The sequence below is a fragment of the Danio aesculapii genome, chromosome 6 (genome assembly GCF_903798145.1).
Source record: "Danio aesculapii chromosome 6, fDanAes4.1, whole genome shotgun sequence".
NCBI classification, from domain to species: Eukaryota; Metazoa; Chordata; class Actinopteri; order Cypriniformes; family Danionidae; genus Danio; species Danio aesculapii.
This window is the reverse complement of record NC_079440.1, coordinates 42,339,056-42,365,542: the sequence shown is the minus strand read 5'-3', so window position 1 is coordinate 42,365,542 and position 26,487 is coordinate 42,339,056. Positions and strand designations below refer to the sequence as shown.

General features: G+C 37.0%; 2 protein-coding genes across 3 annotated transcripts in view; one reads left to right on the top strand and one right to left on the bottom strand.

Moving 5' to 3' along the window:
• The first annotated feature begins 1,435 nt into the window (after window positions 1–1,435).
• pfkfb4b (6-phosphofructo-2-kinase/fructose-2,6-biphosphatase 4b) lies at window positions 1,436–23,068 on the top strand. 2 transcript variants are annotated; one of them, XM_056460231.1, is made up of 14 exons: window positions 1,436–1,627; window positions 12,181–12,297; window positions 12,380–12,476; window positions 12,568–12,634; window positions 16,138–16,212; window positions 16,503–16,559; window positions 16,660–16,781; window positions 16,903–17,110; window positions 19,091–19,237; window positions 19,315–19,419; window positions 19,504–19,633; window positions 19,720–19,782; window positions 21,747–21,811; window positions 21,897–23,068. In XM_056460231.1, exons 1-14 carry the CDS (start codon window positions 1,483–1,485, stop codon window positions 21,954–21,956), a joined length of 1,458 nt encoding a protein of 485 aa, XP_056316206.1. In that variant the 5' UTR covers window positions 1,436–1,482; the 3' UTR covers window positions 21,957–23,068. The 2 variants fall into 2 exon arrangements, with proteins under 2 accessions (XP_056316206.1, XP_056316207.1); XM_056460232.1 differs by lacking the exon at window positions 1,436–1,627 and adding an exon at window positions 8,156–8,361.
• Window positions 23,069–25,551: 2,483 nt separating this feature from the next.
• The window catches only part of itpr1a (inositol 1,4,5-trisphosphate receptor, type 1a), a 73,609-nt gene continuing 72,673 nt past the window's right edge, over window positions 25,552–26,487 (bottom strand). Inside the window, exon 61 of the mRNA XM_056460230.1 lies at window positions 25,552–25,662. Within this exon, the coding sequence (XP_056316205.1) occupies window positions 25,576–25,662 (87 nt within the window). The 3' untranslated portion in view covers window positions 25,552–25,575. The remainder of the gene's footprint in view (window positions 25,663–26,487) is intronic.

Sequence of the window (26,487 nt, the reverse complement as noted above, 5' to 3'; positions counted from 1 at the left end):
CTATTATTTTTTTATGAGTGCAACATCCAGCTGTGCAAAAAAACAAACAAATGTAATCGACGTCATCTTCGCTACTGTGTTTTTTTAAATAGAGAAAACATTTTACTTTTATTCTAAATCTTGGACCTTATTCTTGAAACAAAAAATGACATAAAAAGGTGTGAAGCACCAAAAGTGGACTGTATTAGAAGTAATTTCAATATTAATTTGGTTATTGTGAATTTTCAATCAAATGCCTTTTTTTTTTACAAGAGAGGCTAGAAAAATCATGAAGCTCTTTTATTATTATTGTGTGTTTTAATTCTTTATTATTCAAATAGCCAAATTCTGACTGAGCAAAGTTGAATGTGCTAGCCAGTTTGTTAATTCCCTAATAAATGACAATGGGTTATAGTTTTTGATTCAAAACTTTAACAGATTGCTATTTTCTTTCTAATGAAATATGATATAATAAATTTGTATTTTAAAAATAAGTATTTATTCATATTTCTTTATTATAAATCTTTATATTTTTAAAAAGTGTGGTTATGATGACCATCTGACAAGCTAATCCAGCTAAAAGTCACTAATAATCACTAAAATGCAGCTTAAAAACTCTATATAGCTTAAAAACTGTGAATAACTGCAAAAAGGTCCACATTTTGAGAAAAAAGTACCATCCCCTTCACCAGGCTGGCTACAGGCCTGAAATATAATACTTTTTATGATAATAATGCAATTATGTCATTACAAGTAATAAAAACAACAATATGTCTCGATTTCTAAAATTACGACTGGCTTTTATAATGCATTTGCAATAATACAACTTTTTTTTCTTCTGTCAAACATTTTTCTACAGAATAAAAAATATTGTTTTGGAAAAACTTGATAATGTTACCAGATTTAATTTTTGGTCCCTTAAATGTGAATTAGTTTAGCATTTTATATAATACTATGACATACATTTAGGTGTGATGTGGCTTAACTATCAAATACTTTTGGATACTATTTGTCATACAATTAGATAGTGTATGTAACTATCTTGCTTTGATGACAGCATTAGTCAATGACAGCACAAAATGCATCATGTTCTGCATGATAGTGACTGATAAATCAATGGCTTTTAGATTTCTTCCTTCACTGATAACATAAATCAGCTTTATCTTATTCTGCCCTTGGGTTCCTGCTTTTCTATAAGTGCATTACTGCTGAGGAAGGGTACAGTACATGATGAACAGAATGTACGGTTTCTTTAAGTGGATAGAGAAACGTTGTCATTGTGTTCCACATTATCTACGGCTCGATTTAATTAATCTATTCTTGAAAAGCAACACAAGCCCATTACATAATGCGTGTGAGTCTTATAGGCGTTACTCTGCCCTCAATCTCTTTCTCTGAAGTCTTGGGACTCTCATGAGGCCGTTTTCAGACGCGTGTCTGTTATCTAAACCCGCACATAAATCCTATCTTTAAAATCACGGTGTACTGGAGACCTCCGAAACTATGTTTCCGCAAACCGACGGCGACAAACACACGATCTGCTACACAACCCGTGCTGAACACACGGACCCCGCTCTATTCTTCAATATCACCTGGACTATGAGGGACTCCAGTCGCTTCCGAGACGGAAATCACCGCGATAGGACAGGTAAGATGGGGTCTCTCTCCTAAAATAACATTATGCTCGCGGTTTTTTCATCACGACCAAATGAAACCGCTAGAACTGTGACCGGTGCTTGTGCAGGACAGTCAACAAATGCTGAACAGTGAACACTGAACGAAAGATAGACGACTTCCAAATTTAAAAATGTATCTGTCTGTAACTCTTTACAAGTTTTAGCGTGTTACTACTACATAATATAATGAACAGTACTGCATACTATTTTCTGCTGTAGAGATCGAAAGTATATGTTAACATCTGTTAATGCACCATTAATATAATCAGTTAACACGTGTAACAGACAAAATAGGCTATATGCTGTTCAAATATGTTGCACATGAAATTCATATTGACTCATAATGCGTTAACCTAATTGTATAGTTAACTACTGATTGACACGTTTTACAGTATTTAACTTTACTGTACTACACTGCTATGTAACTAAAATAACTTGCCATTAACTATATTGAACAAAAGTTTTAAAGTGAAAACATTTCTGCATTTAGAAATTAATGAATAAACAGTGAAAAATGTGTATTTTTTTATTTGACCTTTACCATTAACATCAACCTCTTAATAAATCCTGAAAACATAGATTAGATAGTTTGTGTTGTCTGCTCACATAATTATTTCTAATAGGAATACCATACTGTAATATAAAAATGACCTTTTGTCATTGATTCGATGACAACTGACATAAGAAAAGAAACATTTGATTTGCCCACTGCGCCTCTGTGACGCCTAAAAATTTACACTAATCTAAAGCGAAAACATTCTGATATGAAGATGAAAGAGAAAGTTTAAGTTGGTGGATTTTGTCTACACTTTCATTAATAAATTGAGTAATTTTATAATATATGCATGACATTCAGCAGCAACGGTTTAATGTATAATGATGAAAGGCACTGAGAGAACAGAGAACGGGGTTCAGAGCAGATCTGATTTGGGTGTGTCAACAGTGAATTCTATTGGCTGGTGGATTACTATGGTAACACACCCTGGTAAAAAATTCAGGCCTCTATGCAATTACCAATAAATCTTTCTCTGCTCTGCAACCCATGCTCTATCTCTCTCTTTGTGTTTATCTGAGAGGTCTGCTTCCTCTCCTAGTTTTTTTTTTATTTCCACCAAGAGTTTTTCCTCAAGTGCTTTCCCGTTTTTCTTCTTCTCCTTATATTATTTATCTCTTGCGCATGTGTGGTACACTCTCCGTCTCTGGTTATCTGTGTGAAAGTTCAACTCCATTCCTCCAATCCCATTTAAGGATTCAGGTCTAGCTCTGTTATATGCTAACCTTTGTTTATATGCCGTTTTGCCACAGAAGATGGCATCCAACATCTGTTGAATGCAGTTTCAGCCCACTCTCATACACAGACCCCTCTCATGCTGCGGTCTGTTTCTGAGTTTAAAAGGCTGTGATGTCACAGGCTGCTTTTTGAATGGTTGACATGTAGGGGGAAAGGGAAAGACAAAAAAGTTTGAAAAGCAAATGCACAATGCTCCAGATTACTTGTGTATAATTTGACTCTGTAATTTTAAACCAACTGTTGCTATTCTGGGATAAACTAGTTTCTAACTCATGCAGCTAGCCGGCAGCTAGCTCTCTGCAACTCTCACATGGTCAGCCATTGAAGCTAAGCAGGGATGCACCCAGTCAATACCTGGATGGGAGACCACATGGGAAAGCTAGGTTGCTGCTGGAAGTGGTGTTAGTGAGTGTGGGTCCTAAAGCCCCAGTATAGTGAAGGGGACTTTATACTGCTCGGTTAGTGCTGTATTTCTGATAAGACTTTAAATCAAGGTGCTGACTCTCTGTGATCATTAAAAATCCCAGGATTTCCTTCAAAAAGTGGTTTAACCCCGTCATCCTGGCCAAATTTGCCCACTGGCCTCTGTCCATCATGGCCTTCTAACCATCCCCATATGATAATTGGCTTCATCACTCTGTCTCCTCTCCACCAATCAGCTGGTGTGTAGTGGATGCTGCACACTGAGAATCCCCCAATGTGTAAAGCGCTTTAAGTGTCCAGAAAAGCACTATATAAGTGAAAGGAATTATTATTATTATTACTATTATGCAAGGTGGCAAATATATATTGTGAGTACAATTTTTAAGGAACCGTAAAGAGTAAACAACATTGTCACACAACATCATTTGGTGAAATAAGAAGATTTAATATTAATGCAAATAAAAGCGATCAGCTTATTATATTCAAGCAGCAGCACTGCTTAATGATCTGTAGATTATTAATGATTCTCTTATGTTTATGTTCTTGTTATTTTCTGTGATTTTTCCTTCTGAACGTGATCATGATGTCTTTATCATGCTGCATCTTGATATATTTCATTCATATTTCAAGCATTATAATGGACAACAAAGGAAGTGTAATTCATCTTTTAAATGATTTGATTCCACTATCAGGCCCAGATTAAGAACTCAGAGGCTCTAGGGTCTTAAGGGCCTACCCAGACGCACCTCTATAGTTGAATTTAAAAAATAAGAATAATATAATACAGTTTTTATCTGTAATGATATGATCTATAATTAATTGCCTGCATTTTTAAAATAAATTATATATAATATATTTATATAGTCTACAAAAGTGTAACTTATTTTAAAGCATTTAAAAAGCACACTTAAAAAAACAAATAAAACTAGAGAAAATTAATGGTTTTTGTATACTTGTTCAAGCTCATTGATGCAGTTCTAAAATATACATATATATATTAAAGGGTATTTTTAATATTTAACTTCTACAAATGTATAATGCATATTATTGGCAAATAACACATAATGCCTGTCCAATCCAGTTATATAAATCTGAGTTTTTCATTATACACAGGCTTATTAATGATTCCATACTGTCTCCCTCCTCTCCCTGTATTTTCTCTAACGTTACTCTCTTCGTGATGAAAAGTAGGCAAACAGCATAGATCAACTTGATTATAAAGAAAGTAGTGGGCGGAAATCGTGCAAATAGCTTATTCCAACGAGGTGCGATTTTTGCACTTAGCCTAAATAGACACATTGGCATTTTTCCACCCTTGCAGGAGCCCCAAGTGTGCACGGGCCCCTGGGTCTGTGCCCATAATGCCCTTTGATTAATCTGGCCCTGTCCACTATATACTAAAATAATACTGTAAATTGTGTTTTTCAAATTGTAATCTTTGTCACTATCATTCAAACCACTACTTTTTTTATTAACATGAAAATTAGAAAATTCTGAATGAAAATGTAGTCTGTTTCATTTTTAGAGGAATATATACGATATGATGAACGAAGATTATTTCACCCAAATTATATTTTCCCCTCCACAAACGTTATTTGAAACATTCTAGATTCTTTACTACATTTAATATGCTTTCTGTGTATATAAAATTGCTTTTGCTTAAATATTTCAGCGCCAACAGCCTTGTGGTTACTGCATTGACATATAGACCATTTTGAGGGATGTAAACAAAAACAATGATCCCAACGCATTTCCTGTTTTACATTTTTCCCTGTTTTACATATAGCTTTCGAGAGGCCAAAAAGAGCCACATATTGATAGATAATGTTACAATAACTGTTTTATCATTAAGTTATGATTAAATTGCCTCTTATTACAGCTTTGAAATGGTTTGACAACAAGTGGGAAATGTTAATGGGCCAATGACATTACCACATTGAAATGGTCTATAGCACTGAGGCACTTTGCAGATCCTTCCCTTATCTCTGCTCCCCACACTTTCCTGACTGGGAATCTTCACTTTCCTATCATAATAAAGGTGAAACCCCCTAAAACAATAATTACAAAAAGAAATGTATAAATATATTTATATCAAAATAATCATTTTTCTGTTATACAAGTTAAATGACCACAAAGATCTCCAGTGGAAAATTATCAAGGTAGCAATTAGTAGCCAGCCTGCTGTTGTCCCATGTGTTTAAGGAGATTAGTCCTCCTGACCTGCTGACTGTTGACACTCTCGCCCTTTTTACCCGTTCTCTCTCCCTCTTTTCATCACCCATTTTAATTCAGTTCTGTCTAGTAAAAAATAAGAATTGTGGTGAGTTTTAAAAAATTATTAAAATAAGCTATATATATATTTTAGAATTGCTCTCATTTCAATAACATACATTATTATGCACATTGATACGATGCATGATTCCTTATTCACCCACAAGATGGCCCTCTTGTCCTGCTGTCATACTGAACCGTTATTGAGGATCTCCCTCTCAGATAAGCAGCAGGATATCCCTTGTATCTGCAGCATCTGCAAAACACACTCACTAAAAATACACTAGCTGACATTTTTGCACTACAAGCTTTTATTTGAGCCTGAAACTTGTTTTGTGGACAAGTAGGCTACTAGTTTTAACTGTTTAAATGTTTTGATTACTCAATAGTTCATATTTCATTTTTGTTGTTGCAGTATGCTTTGAGGATATCTGCTGTTTACTCTCATTAACATGTCTTTTCTGCCAGTTCTTATGAGCTATTCATGTCAGGCCTGTAGCCAGCCTATTTTTCTCAAAAAGTGGAGTTTTTGCAGTTATTCTCCTCAATTTCTATTCCATTATGAGGTTCAAATACTGCATTTTAGTGACATTTTAAGCACTAATCTTTGCTGCATTAGCTTGTCGGATGGTGATAATGACCACACTTTGTAAAGCAACAAAAACATTGCTTATAATTTTGTCAAAGTGCTTACCATACTATTTTACCACAAAGTGTTTATTTAGAAATGTGTGTTTAAACTGTAAGTTATTACAATTTTATAAATAATGTTATGAGATTGGCGACGCTGACGCTGTGAGGTAGTGCTGTCGCCTCACAGCAAGAGGGTCGCTGGTTCGAGCCTCAGCTGGGTCAGTTGGCGTTTCTGTGTGGAGTTTGCATGTTCTGCCTGCGTTTGCGTGGGTTTCCTCCGGGTGCTCCGGTTTCCCCCACAGTGAATTGGGTTGGCTAAATTGTCCGTGGTGTATGAGTGTGAATGAGTGTGTATGGATGTTTCCCAGAGATAGGTTGCAGCTGGAAGGGCATCTGCTGCGTAAAACATGTGCTGGATAGGTTGGCGGTTCATTCCGCTGTGGTCAGAAAATGAATGAATTTTGCATTAAACATTTGCAAAGTAGTATGAAAACATACTTATTTAACATACACTTATTTTTAAAATCCAAATTTATTATCATGCATCATTTAAAACAATTAGAAATATGTTAAAACTTATTAAAAAACACCTAAAATATTAAAAACTGTAGCCTGTAGGTAAATTACACACTGACCAGCTCATTTCCTCAGTCAGAATTTGTAAATTTGAATAATTAAACATTTAATTTGTCTTAAAGACAAATGTTTTTGTACAGGGGCTAAATTCTGGATTTTGTCATAGGGGGTGGGTCTTTCGAACCACCTGAACCATAACAGCCCCCCACGGGCCTGCATTAAATATGAATCTGCTGAGAAATGAAGACGTCTTTGCAATTCTTTGCAAGTCTTCAAGCAATTATGCACTTGTAAAATTTGAATTTATGCGTTAGTGTTCAGTGGTAGAAGCATATTGGTCTGAGAGAAATTCTCTTTATATGTTGGAGAATTGATAATACAACTGACATTGACTTCTACAGCATTTATCATTCCTGAACCAGTGCTCTCTATATGTGCTTACAGTGCAGACTCCTTCAGTAATGCGTTTAGCGGTGAAAAGAACAGAACGTTCAAGTCATTCACCTCGCTGTGGCCCTCAGAGCACGCCTCCTCGTGCACGCTCTCCGCTTCCCTATTGGTCGATTCCTCACTGTCGAGAGGCTTTGATTGGACAGTATCACATCAACATTCACGACCCATGTGCGCTTCATGTGAACAGCAGATCTGTTTTTCTCAAACTTCTACGAAAACTTAGGAACTTCTTGTTTGCCCCTTCCTTATTTCATTTTTTATCAGACCACATCATTGAGTAGTTTTACGGTACATTTTAACACAACAAATGCATTGCAGTACTTCTAATGTTAATTGTGCAATTTGTGTGCCCATTCACCCAGTTTTAATATAAGAAATACTTGCTGAGAGCCATTACATATTTTAAATGAAATTAAACGTAAATTACACTGTATTGTACGCATGTATTACGGTACAGAAAATATATTATTAGTAATAGCCATTAACCACACAAAATAGTCATGTTTTTGGTCTAAAAAACGTTGAGTAGCATATTTAGGTTAAAACAGTCATAGACAAGTAGCTGGTTGCATAAACAGATTAATATAGTTAGCTTTTTTCATTAAGTGTTGTTATTAAGTTTAAAAGTCGGTTACCTCATGTAATTTTATTGCAAACATAAAGCTGGTCAGAGGATTTCTTAATCCACCATGTTTCCACAGTGTCTGTATTTATGTAACTACTATTTAATCATTGCTTCATCATGAAACTTCACCGAGTTGTTTTGGTAGAGGGGTATTGGCGTTTTTAGTGCGCGTTTGTTGCTGGTATTACGGTAGAGTCGGTCATTGATATCGCTCAGCCGATATGACATACATCCCACCGTGACCAGTTCAGTCCGCTCAGAAACAGCACAGCAGTAGAAGATTGAGGAACCGGGTCATGATAGTACAGCCAGGATGAGCTCCTCAGAAGACATTATAATGGCGATTCCCAGAGAACTCACACAAAACCCGCTGCGAAAGATATGGATGCCCTGCAAGAACGGGCTACCGGAAAAACACATTTCTCAAAAGAGAGGTATTTCACGTTATGCTCGCCTTCTCATTTCACAACTGTGACTAGAGACAATACAGCTAGATGTATCGGTACATGATGTACGTTTGAGAATTTTGGATATTTACCGAATTCCCGCGTAATTTACGATACACACGTGTTTACTCACGCAACTGCTGGATCTAATTTACGTACACATTTCGCAAGGTTGGTGTGTTATATATTTAATATTCAGAGGAAATATTAAGTCACTGGTCGAGTAGTGTCTTCGGTGCGGAAGTAATTGTACATATTTTGTGATTATATGGTTTCTCATCGTATAAGCTTCTTTGTTATCTAGTTAATTCAGATGTGATGTAACATCTTTCATTCCCGCTTTATAGAACTGCACTTAGTTGAAGCTCTGCACTGTAAGTGAACTCGATGAACCCTGGGTAAGAATGCATAAGATGAGAATGATGCAACCAGGATGCGCCGAAACCTGCTCAGACAAACCGGTTAAATTAAGTAGAGTAAGCTACCTTGAAGCTCTAATCTAAGCTCTAAATAGTATTTAACAACAACTGAATGGGGAAAATGGCAAGAGTAAACACTGAGTGCTTGCACCTAAAACGTGCCCAATGTGTGACAACAAAAATATAGCGCTGTATCACCATCAGCTCGCTAGCCTCACCTTTTATATGCGTGTTTACATCATTATATCATCGCCAGTTTAGTCTATCAGCTGAATAACTTCTGTGCAATACAAGCGCCACTTCAGCGTGTTTTCAGCACCGGTACAGTAGCTCCGTTCATTGTGTTTCGTCGCTCGTGATCTATTGGCTGAGCCCTGACATGGGACGCTCTCTGATTGGTCGACGGCGTATCAACATTCGCAGCCCATGTGTGCAGCGTGTGATTCTGATCAGCTTATTGTCCCCCTGACGATAAACATCACGACCGAGAAGTTGACCCAGTGTTCGCGTTTTGATAAACACAGTGTATCTTTCCGTTAGAGTATGGCTGTTTTCCTCACTATATGTTTTTGTAACATCACACTATAATGATACAAATGATACACATTGTTATTGTACTATTTCTAAAGCCAAATTTCCTTCAAGTTTGTAAAACTGACGATGTTTTTGAAGGTGTTTTTGAAAATATTCCAGTGTTGACAATTCTGTTTGGTTTTTTGCTTTCTTATATAGGATGCAATTAATTTAAATGTATTTTTCTAACTTTGATTTGAATTAGTATAGACAATAATTTTTGTGTAAACATGTAAAAAAATATCTTCTAATTAAACTCTGGTGCATATTTACTGAATATCAAAGCAACATGAACCAAGAGCGAAACAAACCAAACACTTGAAACAAAGGCAAGTGACCATTTTCTCTTCAGTCACATTGCAGTTCATCACAGGTGTCTCCTTAAAGGGATAGTTCTTCCAAAAAATCAAAATGACCTTACCATCTACTCTCCTTCATGTGTGGTTGTTTTTTTCCTCTGTTATACACAAAAGATATTTTGAAGAAAGCTGGTTGGAAGAAAAACTGGTGGTCAATGGGTGCAGCCCATTGTTCAACAACACCCTGTGTTCAACAAAAGAAAGAAACTCAGATAGGTTTTGAACAAGTAAAGGGTGAATAAATGATGATAGATATTTCATTTTTGGGTAAACGATCCCATTAAGCTGATCCTCATTTATGTGTGGAATGTAATTACACATTTTATAAGCTCTTCATGATTTATAAATGATAACAGTGACGCCTCATGTATACACAACTAGTTTGCCTTTGGACACAGCATTATTTCAAGGATTTTTAGGGAGTGTTTTGTTTCTTTAAGTGGTGTTATTTTTGATTGTGTTTTGCTGTGTATACATTTTGAGCTTTGTTTGTTGTTTATCAACCCCCCCCCCTGTATTTTGTTTTTGGTTTGCTTGTTGTTATTGTAAATACTGTACTTTGTATATACACACGTTGAGAAGCAGTAGGGGTTGGACGCCACACTTTTCTGTAAATATTTAGTCTTGTTTTCATATATAGTCAGGGAGGTAGGAGTCGTGTTTGTATATTTATTTCTGTTATTTTGTGAGGTGTATTTAGTTTTATTTAAGTGCTTGGGTAGGACACACATTTTTGTTTATTAATTTTTGTGTGGGTCCTCTCATAAAAGTGATTTATTTCTCCAGTGTTCTTTTACGTTACGTCCATGACACTAGACCAGGGTCGTAACAACACATCACTGGTTATATCATTGTTGGTGTTTACCTTTAGTGTTATTAAAATATATAATTGGCTGGTAAATTGGGTGGCGCAGTAGGTAGGGCTGTCACCTCACAGCTAGAAGGTCACTGGTTCGAGACTTGGCTGGGTCAGTTGGCGTTTCTGTGTAGAGTTTGCATGTTCTCCCGGTGCCCTGGTTTCCCCCACAGTCCAAAAATATGTTGTATAGGTGAATTGGGTAGGCTAAATTGTCTGTGGTGTATGTGTGTGAATGAGTGTGTATGGGTGTTTCCCAGAGATGGGTTGCAGCTGAAAGGGCATTAGCTGGGTAAAACATTTGCTGGAAAAGTTGGCGGTTCATTCTGCTGTGGCCGTCCCAGATTAATGAAGGGACTAAGCCAAAAAGAAAATGAAGGAATAGCTGATAAATTATAGATTATTTCCATCAAAAGAGTTTATGCTTGAAGAAAGACGGGATGACGGCAATGTGAGTTTTTCATTATTTAAAAAAGAGCACTTCAGAATTGCAGTTTTTTAAAATGATTTTAGGAAAAGAAAGATCTACAGGTCCCACAGTTTTCTTGTTTCCTTTTGCCTTTTTTGTTTTTGTAGTTATGCCTAGAAAAAAATGATTGGCCTATATACTGTATATTGGCTTCTGAAGATAAACAATTATTTATATCAGCCTAAATCTTCATAAAAGTGCGTGTGTAGTGGTATTGTTAAGTTCAGAGTGCAAAATAAGTGTGAGCTCTATGCAGTTTATTTATTTATTTGAATCTGGACAAAGGTAACCAATTTTCTAGTGTGAACTCTGCCTTAAATCTCTTGCAGCCTGTTGCATATAAATGGGCAAACAGTAACTGTGTAACAGTTGAGTTTTTCCCTCAGATCGCTGCGGCTTCAAAGCTGCTGTCATACAGGGTTTCGAGAGGAAGTTTATAGCCTTTTAAAGAGCAGGTTTGCTGAGCGAGATGTTTCTCAAACACTCTTTATGCTTGTGAGGATAATATGCTTAATTATATGCTGATTTCCCATGGTTATGTTGGCCAGATTTGGTCTGAACTCCATGAACCTGATGTTAAAGACATACTTGCTGCATACACAAGCTGTACTTGATGCCTCAGTAGGACTCCAGTTTGATTAGTCAGCAGAGAATTGATGCACTGAGAACACTGTACACAAGATCGCTCTGTATCACAGGAACCTGATCCATGAAGAGTCAGCAGACACTGGCTTCTGTTTGGTGACGTGCAAAAAATAGAAATATCTCATGAATGTCTGGGATTGAAGCAAGTACTGGCATTGTGTATATACACCAGAAGCAGATGGATGAAAATATGACATTATTCTGCAGATATTGTTTGAGCTGTGTGAATATTTGGCGTATTTTTGCAAGGCTAATAAGTAAATGACAACTAAGAAAATCAAGCCTACATACAATAACCAGAACACAAATTAACATCAAATCATGAACCAATTTAAGAGTCTTCCGAGACGCTGAACGTCTGACCAAATAGACTTCAGTTTTTTTTTTTGTACGGCCTGTAAATGAAACAAAGAGGGTATTCACACTGTGTTTTCTGCTGATATTTACAGGCCCATTTCTATTCTCTGTCTCTTTGTTTCTTGGCAGTTTGCATGACCAACTGTCCCACTCTCATTGTGACGGTTGGCTTGCCAGCAAGAGGAAAAACCTACATTTCGAAAAAACTCACACGCTACCTCAACTGGATTGGTGTACCAACACACGGTACGGTAATAACGCATAACGCAGATACACACGTGAACTTCTGAACATCCAGTTCACAGCTAAAAAATTTGTGTATTTACAGAATTCAATGTCGGACAGTATCGGAGAGAATGTGTGAAGATCTACAAGAACTTTGAATTCTTTCGCCCTGATAATGAGGAAGGGCTGAAGATAAGAAAGTAAGATTCAGCATGTTTTTTGTTTGTGAGTGCTTTTTTTTTTTATGTTTGTCTGATTTTATGCTATTGTTCTTGTTTTTTTCACCCTCAGGCAGTGTGCTTCAGCAGCACTTAATGACGTCAGACAGTACCTCAGCGTTGAGGGAGGCCAAGTTGCTGTGAGTAGCTTTGCATTTACATTAATCATGTTATATTCTACTGTTCAGGCATTTTGGGATAGATAGATGGATGGATATTTTTGACAGAACGTTATTCAGTATTGACCAATTAAATTGATCTAAAGTTCTAACAACATTTATTACTATTATAAAATATTTTATTTAAATAAATAAATGCTTTATTTTTTTTAACTTCCTTTAAAATCTGCATTTCTGTCACAGTCATTTTGTTACACTGTACTTCTATCATGAAAACCAATTCCTCCTATGTGTAAACATACCTTGCATTCTGATTCTATATACAAATATAAACACCAAAAATATAGCTTTTGGATGTTTGTGAATAAAGCACTCCATTGTATTTGGACAATTGTTTCCCTTTTTTGTCAACTGTATCATATCGTCATCAACAACCTCGATTGAGTCTGAGATTTTATGAACATGCTGCCATTTCTATTCAATATGCAACATTCAAACGTGCATAATGACATCTTTTGCAATTGACAATAAGACAACTGGTATTTTAGCACCAAATCAGCCTATTCTAATTATTTTGACATTAAAATAGGGATGCAATGATTATAGATTTTGGCTGTACGATTATAGTCTGAGGAATAATTACAGTTATCATGATTATTATGCATTCATTCATTTCAGAACACTACTAGTTTAGAAAATCACATGAAAACTCCTATTTAAAAAATGTTATTTGTTGCTGCTCCGTAACTAATGAATATAGCACAAAATAATAAAACAAACAAACAATAGTCCATTTCTCTTTGGACTTGTAAGAAGTTTTTGGCATTTAAACATAAGTAAGAATTTTACAGTGAAAATAAATGACAAATAAATAAATAAACAAACATAAGAATAAATAAAAACAAGTATTTGTCTAAAGTACATCTTGGCATCAAATTACCCAAGGACTTCCCTTTTAAAGAGAACAAATGTAGTCAAAGGTTGCTGAACCTCTTTCTGAAAGACACTTTTGATCAACTATATTATGAACTCTTTTGGTATTTTCATTTTGTATTTGTTTTCTCTTTGGAGTAGAAATGTGTATATTCCATACAAAGTATAAAGCTAACCGGTCAGTTCTTGTCACGTGACTCGCGGTGCGCTCGTGCCATTCTTTCAACTAGGTGTGCCAGGAAACCGTGAGCTGCCAATATGCGCGAATGGGCATAATGCTACTGTCCAGGGAAAATTCATTCATTTTCTTTTCGGCTTAGTCCCTTTATTCATCAGAAGTCGCCATAGCGTAATGAACCACCAACTTATCCAGCAAATGTTTTACACACTGGATGCCCTTCCAGCTGCAACTGAACACTGGGAAACACTCACATTCACACACACACACACACACACACACACACACACACACACACACACACACACACACACACACACACACACTACAGCCAATTTAGCTTATTCAAGTGACTTATACTGCATGTTGTTGGACTGTGGGGAAAACTGGACCATCCAAAGGAATCCCACGCGAACATGGGGAGAACATGCAAACTCCACACAGAAATACCAACTGACTCAGCCGGGGCTCGAACCAGCGACCTTCTTCCTGTGAGGTGATCGTGCTACCCACAGCGCCACCGTGACTCTCAGGGAAAATTACAATTGGAAATAACAAACTCGCGTTTGCAAAAAGACTGGATATGTGAACGGCCCTTAGTTAATAGCCTCAGCCATAGTCTAAATCAGCCTTTAATTGAAGGTCACATCAATAATATTACGCGTACTGCATATCTCCACCTGCATAATATTACTTGTCTCCGCCCTTCTCTTACGACCAATAACACAGCAATTCTCATCCATGCATTCACGTCTTGACTACTGTAATGCACTTCTCTCTGGGCTTCCTTATAAACTTCTCCATAAATTCCAACTGGTTCAGAACCATGCTCGTGTCATCTCTAGGACTTCATCTCACGAGTCACACCACTTCTTTATCAGCTCTACTGGCTTCCGGTATAGTTTCGGATTGATTTTAAAAATATAACTTCTCACTTTCAAGGCACTTCATAATCTTGCTCCTCAATATCTCACCGAACTTCTCCATATTTATACCCCTTCTCGCACTCTTAGATCAGCCATCTCTTTCTCCTTGGTGCCACCTCGCACTCGATTAAGCACAATGGGAGCCAGATCTTTTATGGCCTGTTTCCACTGAGGGGTACAGTACGGGTCACCTTTATCAGGCTTGTGTTTCCACTGTCTAAACGGGTACCCTTTTGGTGGGCGAGGTGTACGACAGAAAGTTTCAGTCGACGTCATTCTTGCTCGAAGAAATGTCAAAGTAAAGCTGTACGAGTAGTTCACATCATATGAGAAGCACTTCTCACCAAACAGATGCTTTATACACATAAATACTTGTGTATAAATGTTCATTACTAACCTTTCTATGAATATGATTTGATTATAGCTGCAGATCAATGATAGTTTGAAGTAATCAGCTCAAGAAGATTGTTGTTTCAAATATAGACACGCACATGAGCGATTGGGAGCTCCCTGGAGAAAGTGAAACCCCTCGCACTTTTAGCCGACCTCATAAAACAAAACAAGGTTTTGTTCTTCTTGGCTTTGTGGCTGTACATGAAGACAACAACAAAGTTTGTCTGAGCACGGGTCAACCATGGCTCATTATTATATGCATATAGTATTACGATGGAATGTCTCGGCTGTGTATTTAAAAATGGCGGTTTCTTTGTTTTCATTCTTCTGCTTGTGTATGAACCAATATCGTTTGCGCGTCTAGCTCCACCTTTTGGTACCCTTTTGTCATGTCAGAGACCCTTTGCAAAGGGTACCCAAAAAGTGTTACGGTACGATTTGCTTTTAGGTAACTTTTGACAGTGGAAACGGCCATAAAGGCGTACTGAACCATACCGAAATGGGCCATTAGCTCCATGGCTTCTTGGCTGTGACTCGCCTACCCTGGACCTAAGAAGCAGTGATAGCCTTCACACTTTTATATTATGACTCGAGACCCATCTTATGTTATTTTCTACTCACGATGTGTCTGTACCTGCAACTCCTCATGTATGTAAAATTTTGTTTGGCAACATTTTATTAATTGTTTTAATTTGTTCTGGTATGGCTGTTGATGCTTGTTGTAAGGCGACCTTGGGTGTCCAGAAAGGCACTATTTACAAATAAAATAAATTATTATTATTAATCCAGTGTGTGTGCGTAATAACATCAGTGTACAAGCTCAGAACTTTAAATAGAGCACAGTTGGCATAACTTTGTTCAGTTGCAACAGTTTTGTTCCGTGCAGAAACGCAGTGTTGAAAAGCCTTTACGATTAACTAACCGCGTCAAATTAAAGCAATCGGTTAATCGTTGCATTCCTAGTCAAGTTGTTTTTAATTTGTAACATAATTTCAGATTTTGACTGTATTAGTGGTCAAATAAATGCAGCCCTGGTGAACATAATAGACACCAAAACATAAAGAATGCTATTTATGAGTGTCCTGCTGTTTCAGGTGTTTGACGCTACGAACACAACCAGAGAACGGAGGAACATCATCATGAAATTTGCGGATCAAAATGGCTATAAGGTAAAACTATACTGTACAAAGGCCTTCATAAATAAGAGTGATCAGACGACCCTGCTTTCCCATTTTTGTGTCCTGTCCTTTAATAGAGTGGTCTCTGTAGAAGTTCACCTTTTACTGCACTTAAAAAAGGCCTTTATAGCCTGCTGGATATTGACATATTAGACATTTAGATCATTGTATTTGGTCATGTCATCAGCTTATAAAGCTTCTTTCAATTTTAAATAACAGTTGTTTCTTCGCAGTTTATGAAATTTTTTTATCCTCAAGTATTTGTTTGGGTTTTTTCTTAGGTGTTTTTTGTGGAGTCTGTGTGTGAAGACCCCAAGGTTATTGCAGAAAACATTGTGGTAAGACAATGATTGAAATATTTAGTGCTTCCTCCATTTTTTCTTGAATACATTAGTAGTTATTTATGAAACAATCTTCTGTTTGTGTGTCGGAGAGCAGCAGGTGAAGTTGGGTAGTCCTGACTACACCGACCGAAACACCGAAGAGGCCATCCAGGACTTCATGAAGAGGATCAAATGCTACGAGAGCAGTTACCAACCCCTGGATGAAAACCTCGACAGGTTAGAGATTACATTATTTTCCTCTTTCTTTACATGTGATATGTGCAACAGTACATGTGATGTTTTATTATGAGTGGATTTAGTGTGTAGTTGCTGTAACGTTGTGTGTTTTATTATGTAGGGAATTATCCTATATTAAGATCATGGACGTGGGTCAGCGGTATTTGGTGAACCGTGTACTCGATCACATCCAGAGCAGAATCGTTTATTATCTGATGAACATCCACATCACGCCACGCTCCATCTACCTCTGTCGACACGGAGAGAGCGACCTTAATGTCCGAGGACGCATTGGGGGCGATTCCGGCCTGTCACACCGTGGTAAAGAGGTGTGTATTTTGATGCAGAATATGGGAATGAACCTAAACCAGTGTCCTCTTTTTTTTCTGTTCTCCGGTTTTCTTTCAAATATATATATTTTTAATTTGATATATGTTTGGTTTTGGTTTTTAAAACATGAAATATCTGTATTAGCAGCCCAGCAGCCACACAACATCATAAGACATTAGTATTAGGTTAGATTTATGTTGTGTGACTAAAATTCTATGTCTAGCCAACATCTAAGAACAATGTTATTTTGACGTCAAATAACGACGTCAAATTACGTTGATATTTGGTTGATTTTAGGTTAATTAGGTTGAAAAGTGACTAAAATCCAACATCGAGCCAACATCTTAAACCAACGTCATATTAACGTCAAATATTGATTTATTTATCAGGTATGCCAACCAAAATCCAACATCTGATAGACGTCATAGTGGGAATGTCAACACACCGTCAAGCTGTAACATCATTAGATGTTGATATTTGGTTGATTTTAGGTTAATTAGGTTGGAAAGTTACCAAAATCCAACGTTGAGCCAACATCTTAAACCAACGTCATATTGATGTCAAATACTGACATTTATTTATCAGGTATGCCAACCAAAATCCAACGTCTGATAGACGTCATAGTGGTAACGTCCACACAACGGCAAGCTGTAACATCATTAGAAGTTGATATTTGGTTGTTTTTAGGTTGTGTTGGAATGTGACCAAAGTCCAACATCTGTCCGGCGTTGGACACTGACGTCTGTCTGACATTAGGGTTCTGACATCAACCTGATTTTCATTTTCACCCAAAATCCAACAACCCCACAATGTTGTGGTACAACGTCAGTCTGAAGTCATGACGTCATGTGCTTGCTGGGAGCTTGCTAATTCACACTAGCACTATAATAAAAACATGTTAAGCCACGTGTCTGTTGACGCTGCCGACATGTAGCGCAAATGTAGTTTGAATCCTTTCGGACCTTTCCTGATCCGTCACTCTCTCTTCCCCTCCAATGCTGTCCAGCTACGGTCTTGCCACAATAATGACAAAAAATGAAAAATGACTTTAAAGAAAAGTTAGTCTTGTGTTTAAATGTCCTAGAAACATGGTAAACATGTCAATAATATTATCTAGATCATGCTATAAATGTTCTAGCAACGCGTTCATATTTGTTGACCATATGTTTAATCATGCTAGCATCAATTTACATGGTGTTAATTACTTGTTGTACATGTTTGAAATCTTCCTTTATTTCTGTCTGTCTGTCATTCTTTCTTTCCACCCGAAGTTAAAATGTTTAACTTGCAAAACTGATTGGAAATTTGATTTGGAAATGTAATAAAATTGTGACAATCTAGAATTTGAATTAAGGACCGTTTACACTAGCGCATTTTAGTTTTTTTTACAATTATTACGATTTCTCGCGATTATGTGTGGTGTCCACACTACTCCGCTATCTTTGACTGAAAAAAATGGAGTAAAACGGTACAGATCTTTGGAATTTAGTTAGGAAATGTAGTTAATCTGGTGTTCCATTTCAATGTTGACAGACTGAAATGCAGACTTTTGAAAAAGGAGGTGCGACTATCCACAATCACTCTTTGACTGGTCTATTGCGTATCATTCTCTGATTCATCAAGCCCATCTCATATGACCATTACACAACAGCTAGACTTTAAGTACGGAGACCAGCTAAATATGTGCTTGTCCAGTGAGAGTGAATGGTCATGTATCATGCCTTTTAAGCTGTACAGTCTGGATGTTTTTTCTGAAAAACACCGAATGGACAGAGCGGTTTTATTAAAAAACACTGATTTAAAATACCACACTGTTGTAAATACCCTTAATCTGTACAATCCTAGATAGTCCTAAATGTGGGTGTTTTGTTCTCTTCAGCCTGTACATGAGACACGATGTTCTGTGTGAAACGACAGCAGCGACTGTCTTCGAGATTGCTCATTTGAATTTCATCATCTCTCTGTTTCTCTTGTCTCAGTTTGCTCACTCTCTGGGGAGGTTTATTCAGGATCAGAATATAAAGGATCTGAAGGTGTGGACGAGTCAGATGAAGCGGACCATTCAGACGGCCGAGTCGCTGGGTGTACCGTATGAACAGTGGAAAGCCCTCAATGAGATTGATGCTGTAAGCATTACTACAGTGATGTTCTCCTTTGTAATATGATTAAAAGTGCCACAGAGTGACTGTGAGCGTGTGTGCAGGGTGTGTGTGAGGAGATGATGTATGAGGAGATCCAGGAGCATTTCCCTCAAGAGTTTGCCCTCAGAGACCAGGACAAATATCGCTACCGCTACCCTAAAGGAGAGGTGTGTTGTAAAGCTACTTATATGAACAATTCAAAACAATGACTCCGTACAACAGAAAATGAACCATTGATTCTCACTTTACAGTCTTATGAGGATCTGGTCCAGCGATTGGAGCCTGTCATCATGGAGCTTGAACGGCAGGAGAATGTTCTGGTTATCTGTCACCAGGCTGTCATGCGCTGCCTGCTGGCTTACTTCCTGGACAAGAGTGCAGGTGGATAGACCTGCTGTGTTCAGTTAATTAGTAAATGAATTATTTACATGTTGAAATGATCTTAAAATGTATTCTTTGACTTCCAGACGAGCTGCCGTACCTGAAGTGCCCACTGCACACAGTGCTGAAGCTCACTCCTGTGGCCTATGGTGAGAATCCCATCTGAGCATGTGCACACAACATGTTTTTCTTTACCTAAACATTACATGTTATACTTTAAATGGAGTGCAGTTATATACAGGTGAAGTCAGAATTATTAGCCCCCCTTTGAATTTTTTTTCTTTTTTAAATATTTCCCAAATGATGTTTAAACGGAGCAAGGACATTTTCACAGTATGTCTGATAATATTTTTTCTTTTGGAGAAAGTCTTATTTTTAAGTTTTATTTCAGCTAGAATAAAAGCAGTTTTAATTTTTTTTTATGAACCATTTTAGAGTTATTAAAACTTATGTTTAGAAATGTGTTAAAAAAAATCTTCTCTCCGTTAAACAGAAATTGGGGAAAAAAATAAACAGGGGGCTAATAATTCAACTTCAACTGTATATATACCTGTTTATAGAGGCAACCTTTTTTATTATTATTGTTTCGTTTTGTTACTTGCATCAATGTTAAAAATCTTATAGAAGCTCAAAAAATTAAAAAATAAATAAAATAAATGGAGTGCAGCACCAGGGGGAGAGGGGGATCATTAAAGATCGTAATACTTTATAATGTCTCATAACGTCCCTTTTAGTTTCCAGTGGCCGCTTACTTAAAGGAAGAAAGACAAAACAATATTAATCTATTAACTAAATGAATATATCTATACTTTAAATAAATAAAGTTCACCAAAAAATGAAAGTTTCCTCACCGTTTACTTGCACTCAAGTGGTTCTAAACACAAAACAAGATATTCTAAAGAATGTTGAAAAAAGCAGCTTTTGACCTCCATAATGGGAACAAAAAATGGAATTTTTCGAACATCCTTCAGAATATTTAGTTTAGTCTTCAACACAAAAAAGAAACTCAATCTGATTTGGAACAATACAGGATGAAGAAATCGCAGCAATTTCATTCACAATGCAACAAATTAATAAAAATGGACAAAAATGAGTAAGAAGTGGGAATGAATACTTCATTTAGTTTCCATACATTACGCTTGGGCCTCTGTACATGTCAGTTTAATTCTTGTTTCACATTCCACTGGAGAAAAAATTCTGAAGAAACTCCTGCCGTTTTCTAAACTGTAAATATAGCACAGTGCTACAGGGCTGTCAGAACTTTGTTTTTATGTATTTTTTGACGCTGGCAACTTTGCAAGTTTTGTGAATCCATATGTGAGGTACAGTCTGAAATTGTTGTTATTTGCACTTTTTTATTTTCATTTTCGAGTGTACTGTACCTTTGAGAACATTAAGACAGAAGAGTCAACAATGTGTTCTGTGTGAATCGACAGCAGCAAATATTGAGCAATTCAACACTTAAAACAGAACAAGAAATGCTGGCTTGTTAACTCTTTCCTGTCAACATTGATTTTCTTGGAATAAAATTGCTAGGCAGTGCCATCATTTTCACAAAACTTTTTATACCTGCTTTTAAACAAATTTAAAAAACCATCTGCGCTCAGGATTTAAATCTTGTATGCTGACACAAACCCCCAGTGTTTTGCATAGTTTTTGTGGCCATCAGTGCAGACACAATAGCTCTGCTCTCGGTATTGTTCTTCATTGTCACCTTTAGTGTTCAAATGTAAATTCTGTTTTATTTTCACAGCATAAGAACAAAAGATCAGGTCCTTGTGTTCTAATCAAACCAAATGAATCTAAATACCGAGTGTTAACAGGGGCCAAGAAATTCAGGAAGGGGAACAAAAGAGAGTATTAAGACAGCAGGTGTAAATGGAAATGTCGCCCTTAACTGTTTGCAATCAAATGACTAAAGAGTGTCTTAATACCAAGTGTAAACGGGGCCGAAATAAAACGATCAAGTTCAAAGACACTGAAAAACTACCCAAATCATCTAGAGAGCATTCCCACTGCTGTTTTAGCCATTAAAGACGTCGTTTAATTAACTGGCAACAAATGACCTCTCCAAATGTACTTTAATTTAACCTAGATTGTCTCCTTTCGCTAGGTTGTAAAGTGGAGTCCATTTATCTCAATGTAGAGGCAGTGAACACACACAGAGACAAACCTGAGGTGAGAAAACAGACACATACACACACACACACATTCATATTCTCATGCCTATCAAACATGCATTTTAACTGTTTGTTTCTGGCAGAATGTGAACATCTCTCGTCTGCCAGAAGAGGCTCTTCTCACTGTTCCAGCCCACTACTGAACTACGACATCACTTCCTGTTCATCAGCAACACTCCATCAGGCTATTCCATCCTTTTTACGTCACTCCTTGTGTTTTATTATATATTTTTTCGGAAGCACTGGGCAGAAAGTCAGTTATGAGTCCTGAAGACGAGCCTCATATCTTTGTATTTTCTCTCTTCTTAATTGCCACATAGGTGACTGGAATCCAGTTATTGAATAATAACCCTAGTGTCGGGGTGCGAGTGGGTCCGCGCTTGCATTTGAGGCTGGCGTACAGCAGATTTGAAGTTTCTTTCTGTAATTTTCTACTTAAGATTTTGGCTGGAACTGTTATCGTTTTGTTTTGTATTGTATGTGTTGGACTAAATGATTCATGTGTGTGTGTGTGTGTGTTTTCCATGATTGTTTAATGTTGTTTTTTCCTTACTTGATTTACTTTCTGGCTTCGCATTACCTTGAGCAATATTTTACATCTCAATCATTCACACACTCCTGGATAAATGAACTGAAGTGATTTGGCTGTCATCTAACACTAAACGCTGTTCATAAAAGGATTCACAGCGCACATGGACTTGGTTCAGTGTTCAAAGCACCTGAATGTTGCAGCTTCTACCAGAATGGCAAAGTGTGTGTGTTTTAAAAAAGAAAAAAGGTCAAAAATGTAGCAAGGACTTTTCAAATATTACCTCTGTTACGTTTCCTGCAAAAGCCAAATACAATGTTTACATTTTTGAAGCCACATACTATTGAAGCTAATAGTAGGCTGATTTTGTTTTTTGCACATTTTCAAGCATACTTATACTTTTCTAACTTTATTTGTTTTGGGGGAAACAGCAGAAATCACTTTCCTAAATCGCAACTATATATTTGAAATCCATTAGTGCTTAAAATTTATATATTTGTTTTATTTACGGTCTATATTGTTTATGAAGAGAAAGTGAGTGACTTTTTTTTTCAACCTCAGTTATTTTCATGTTATTACTTCAGCTGAAAACTGAATGTGAAGAGCTCTGTGAATCAGATTTGATCAATGACAATGTTAATGCGTTTGAAGCTCATGGTTCTTGATTTTGACGCACAATGTCACATATTTCTGGAAGTACTGTCATTAAACCAGTCTGTCATCTCATATGGTCTCCATTATTTACACATTTTTGGACATACTTGTTAACCTGATGCCACTGTCATCCCGTAAGGCATTTTGCCATATTTTCAATCTTTCTTTAAAGGGCGGCAATAAACGATAAAGAGCCAATCTTCCCTATACGCAACCCATAGTGCTGAACCACCAGGAGACGCCCCTTGCTTTTAAATGTGAATCTGCACTTTGTACTTTAAAAACACTTTAGCTGCATCCGAAACCATCTACTACTCAGTAGATACTGCATTTGAAATTAAACATACTACTCAGTCGTTAGAAAAGTATGTTCTATACAGTATGAATGTGAGCAGTATGAATGGAATTCGAACGTACTACATTTCACATTTTGTCATGGTCATGTGACCTACCTGCATCAGTTACATCGCTTCACTCCCATTCATGAATTCTCTCATGGGGCATCATGGGATAGCGTAGCATCGATACGATGCACACTTCAGAATGTCGCCTGAAGTAAGTGATCAGGGTACTTCTCACATACTGATTTTCAAATTCTATGAATTCAGACATACTACTCGGCTCGCATACTGATTTTAGCGTACAATATGGAAGTATGCAGTTTTGGATGCAGCCTTTGTAAAAAAATTCCCTTCATTTCTATTACAGGCACCTTTGCCCATCCTATGTAATTCTCAAAACAGTCAGTTCATGTAGTGGTGCATGACTGTCAGATACACTCCGTATTGATAATTAGACGCTGTTTCCCAAACGGATTCTGTACACGCCGTTTGAAGCGATGTGAAAGTGGATACTCTGGATTTCGGGTGCGTGTTTGAACAGATACTAATAATAATAATAATATCTAGACATGTAGATCTTGGTGAGTGATCTTTTAAACACAATAAATTTTGTCTTAAATGAACATACAAAGTTAGGAAAGCAATCGAATGCTTTGATTACAGATCTTTGTGTTCTCAAAGTGACACCTCTGTTATTTCATATAATCAAATGAAAATCTTTAATCAGATTGTTTAAATTATACAGCGAAGAAAAGGTTAATGAGATTTGATAACTTGAGTCAATTTCTTTATAATAGCTATTCATTTCAATAGGCTAAAGTGTTTGCTAATTTACTTGCAGCTTTCTCTAATGTATACTATTTATTCTAATATTCTCTCCTTAAATGAACAAATTTAGGGGGCTGAGGGTATTTTCACAGCCCAGTGTTGACAAGTATGTTTTTGGATGCTCCTATAAAGCAAAACCACATTTAAAAACATTTAAACAGTCAGTGTAGGTGTTTATTAAATCTTCCATTTGGATGCCAGCAATAGAAATTCTATAACAGAGAAAATATCTGAATATCAAAATAAATATATAGAAAATTCACTCATATTAAAGATCTCAAACTGAATTCATTTAGATAAAAAGGTGCTGTGATTTTGAGAACCGCTTTGGAAACATCCTATAATACTACACTCATACATGGGGATGTGCGATATTGACAACAACTATATCTGTTTTGTTAAGGATCAATTCAATAAGCATAATTAAGGCTTTCTGTGGTAGCTTGGCTGGTTAAGGCCTGTTATAAAATAATATAATACATTAAATGTTTGTGTTTTAATGAGTGATTCATTCAAAATGGCAGATTAATTTAAACGAAGCGCTGAATCAGTAACAGGGTGGCTCAGTGGTTAGCACTGTCGCCTCAAAGCAAGAAGGTCGCTGGTTCCAGTCCTGGCTAGACCAGTTGGCATTACTGTGTGGAGTTAGCATGTTCTCCCCGTGTTAGCGTGGGTTTCCTCCGGGTGCTCCGGTTTCCCCCTACAAGTCCAAGGACATTCGCTATAGGTGAATTGGATGAACAAAATTGGCTGTAAATGTGTGTGAATATGAGTGTGTATGGATGTTTGCCAGTACTGGGTTGCAGCTGGAAGGGCATCCACTGTGTAAAAACATATGCTGGATAAGTTGGCGGTTCATTCCGCTGTTGTGACCCCTGATAAATAAAGGGACTAAGCTGAAGGAAAATGAAGGAATCAGTAACTCAAATGATTCTTTCAAAAACAGATTCCTTCAAAACAGAAACACAGCAGGGTTTCTCAGAGATGCACCATTTTTCTGCTTTGGTTTTGTTAGAAAATATTCTTTGTTGGCGAAACTGAAAAATATACAAAAATTCTACATTAACTTGCTGTTTTTGTTGAACTTTTGCATGAAATCAGTATAAATGCATGAATTAATCACTTCAGCTCAAACATTATTCAAATTTGTAATAAATAATGTAAAAATTGATGTAGACAATAAATATCGCACACCCCAAATCAAACAGTGCAAAGATTGTTTGTGAAGTGATCACATCAGTGCTTAAAAAAATAATATATAGCACCTCATAGCGCAATGAGGCCTTGATGGTGTACAGGTCCAAGTATGACCAGACATGACCATATCAGAGTCCGTATTAACAAGATATGACATCAGGTTTTTAAGGCTGTGAGGCTTGGAGGCTGTCATGGCCCCAGGCTCCACCCACCTCATGCTGGCTGCTGTGGGTTGATGTTGAGGTGGGCGGGGTTTCCCAGCAGACCGAGCCTCTGCTTGTGTTTTCTCTGCTCAGTCATCTGAAGATTCACACACACATACACACACGGGTGAGCAATTAAGGTGAGGCACAGCAAGCAAATACACTTTTCATGCATCTGTCAATTTAATATTAAAAGAAAGTTTTGGCTAATCAAAATACGTTTCTTTTTTGCAATTCTGATTGAAGAAACCATCTAAAATACACTTTTAATTGTTTCTTTTATCACACGTTAGCAATTTGTGCCTGTAGATTTCAATTACAATGAATAATTTCAAACTCCATTTTAACACACTGAGCTTTTTCTCCAGCGTCGAGCCCTAAATCTCCATTTCAGCAGCACTTCAAAGAGCCCCTATTGTAGGTTTTTGAAAATGACCTTCCATGCAGTGTGTAACACAGCACTAAGGGAATGAAAACATCCAGCTGAGCTTTAAATCTGAAAGTGGACCTTGTTTAAATATATGGATTTTTTAAATAAAAGATTCCAGAGTGGTTTAAATGATACGTTGTTTGTCCGGATCTTTCGAAACAATACCAAATATGTTCTGTGCCAGATGCAGTAAATCATGAACGTGCCTTTCCCTTCAAATGCTAGCAGACTGCAGGTGTGTGTGGGACTGATCATGACTGAAGATGAGTGAACATTAATGAGTGAACGTTCTGGTGATTAATGCACTAATCTACCCTGCAACGGGGGGATTCGTCGACCGTTTGTTAAAGGCTGTGAAGAATTAAGTTTATTAATGCAAAAATACCTCAGCATTATAGCCCCAGCCTTGTGCTGTGTTCCCCTCATTTTTCTGACGAGTGCTTCAGCAATCTACATGCTTACAATGGGGGATTCGTCAGCCGTTTGTGAAAG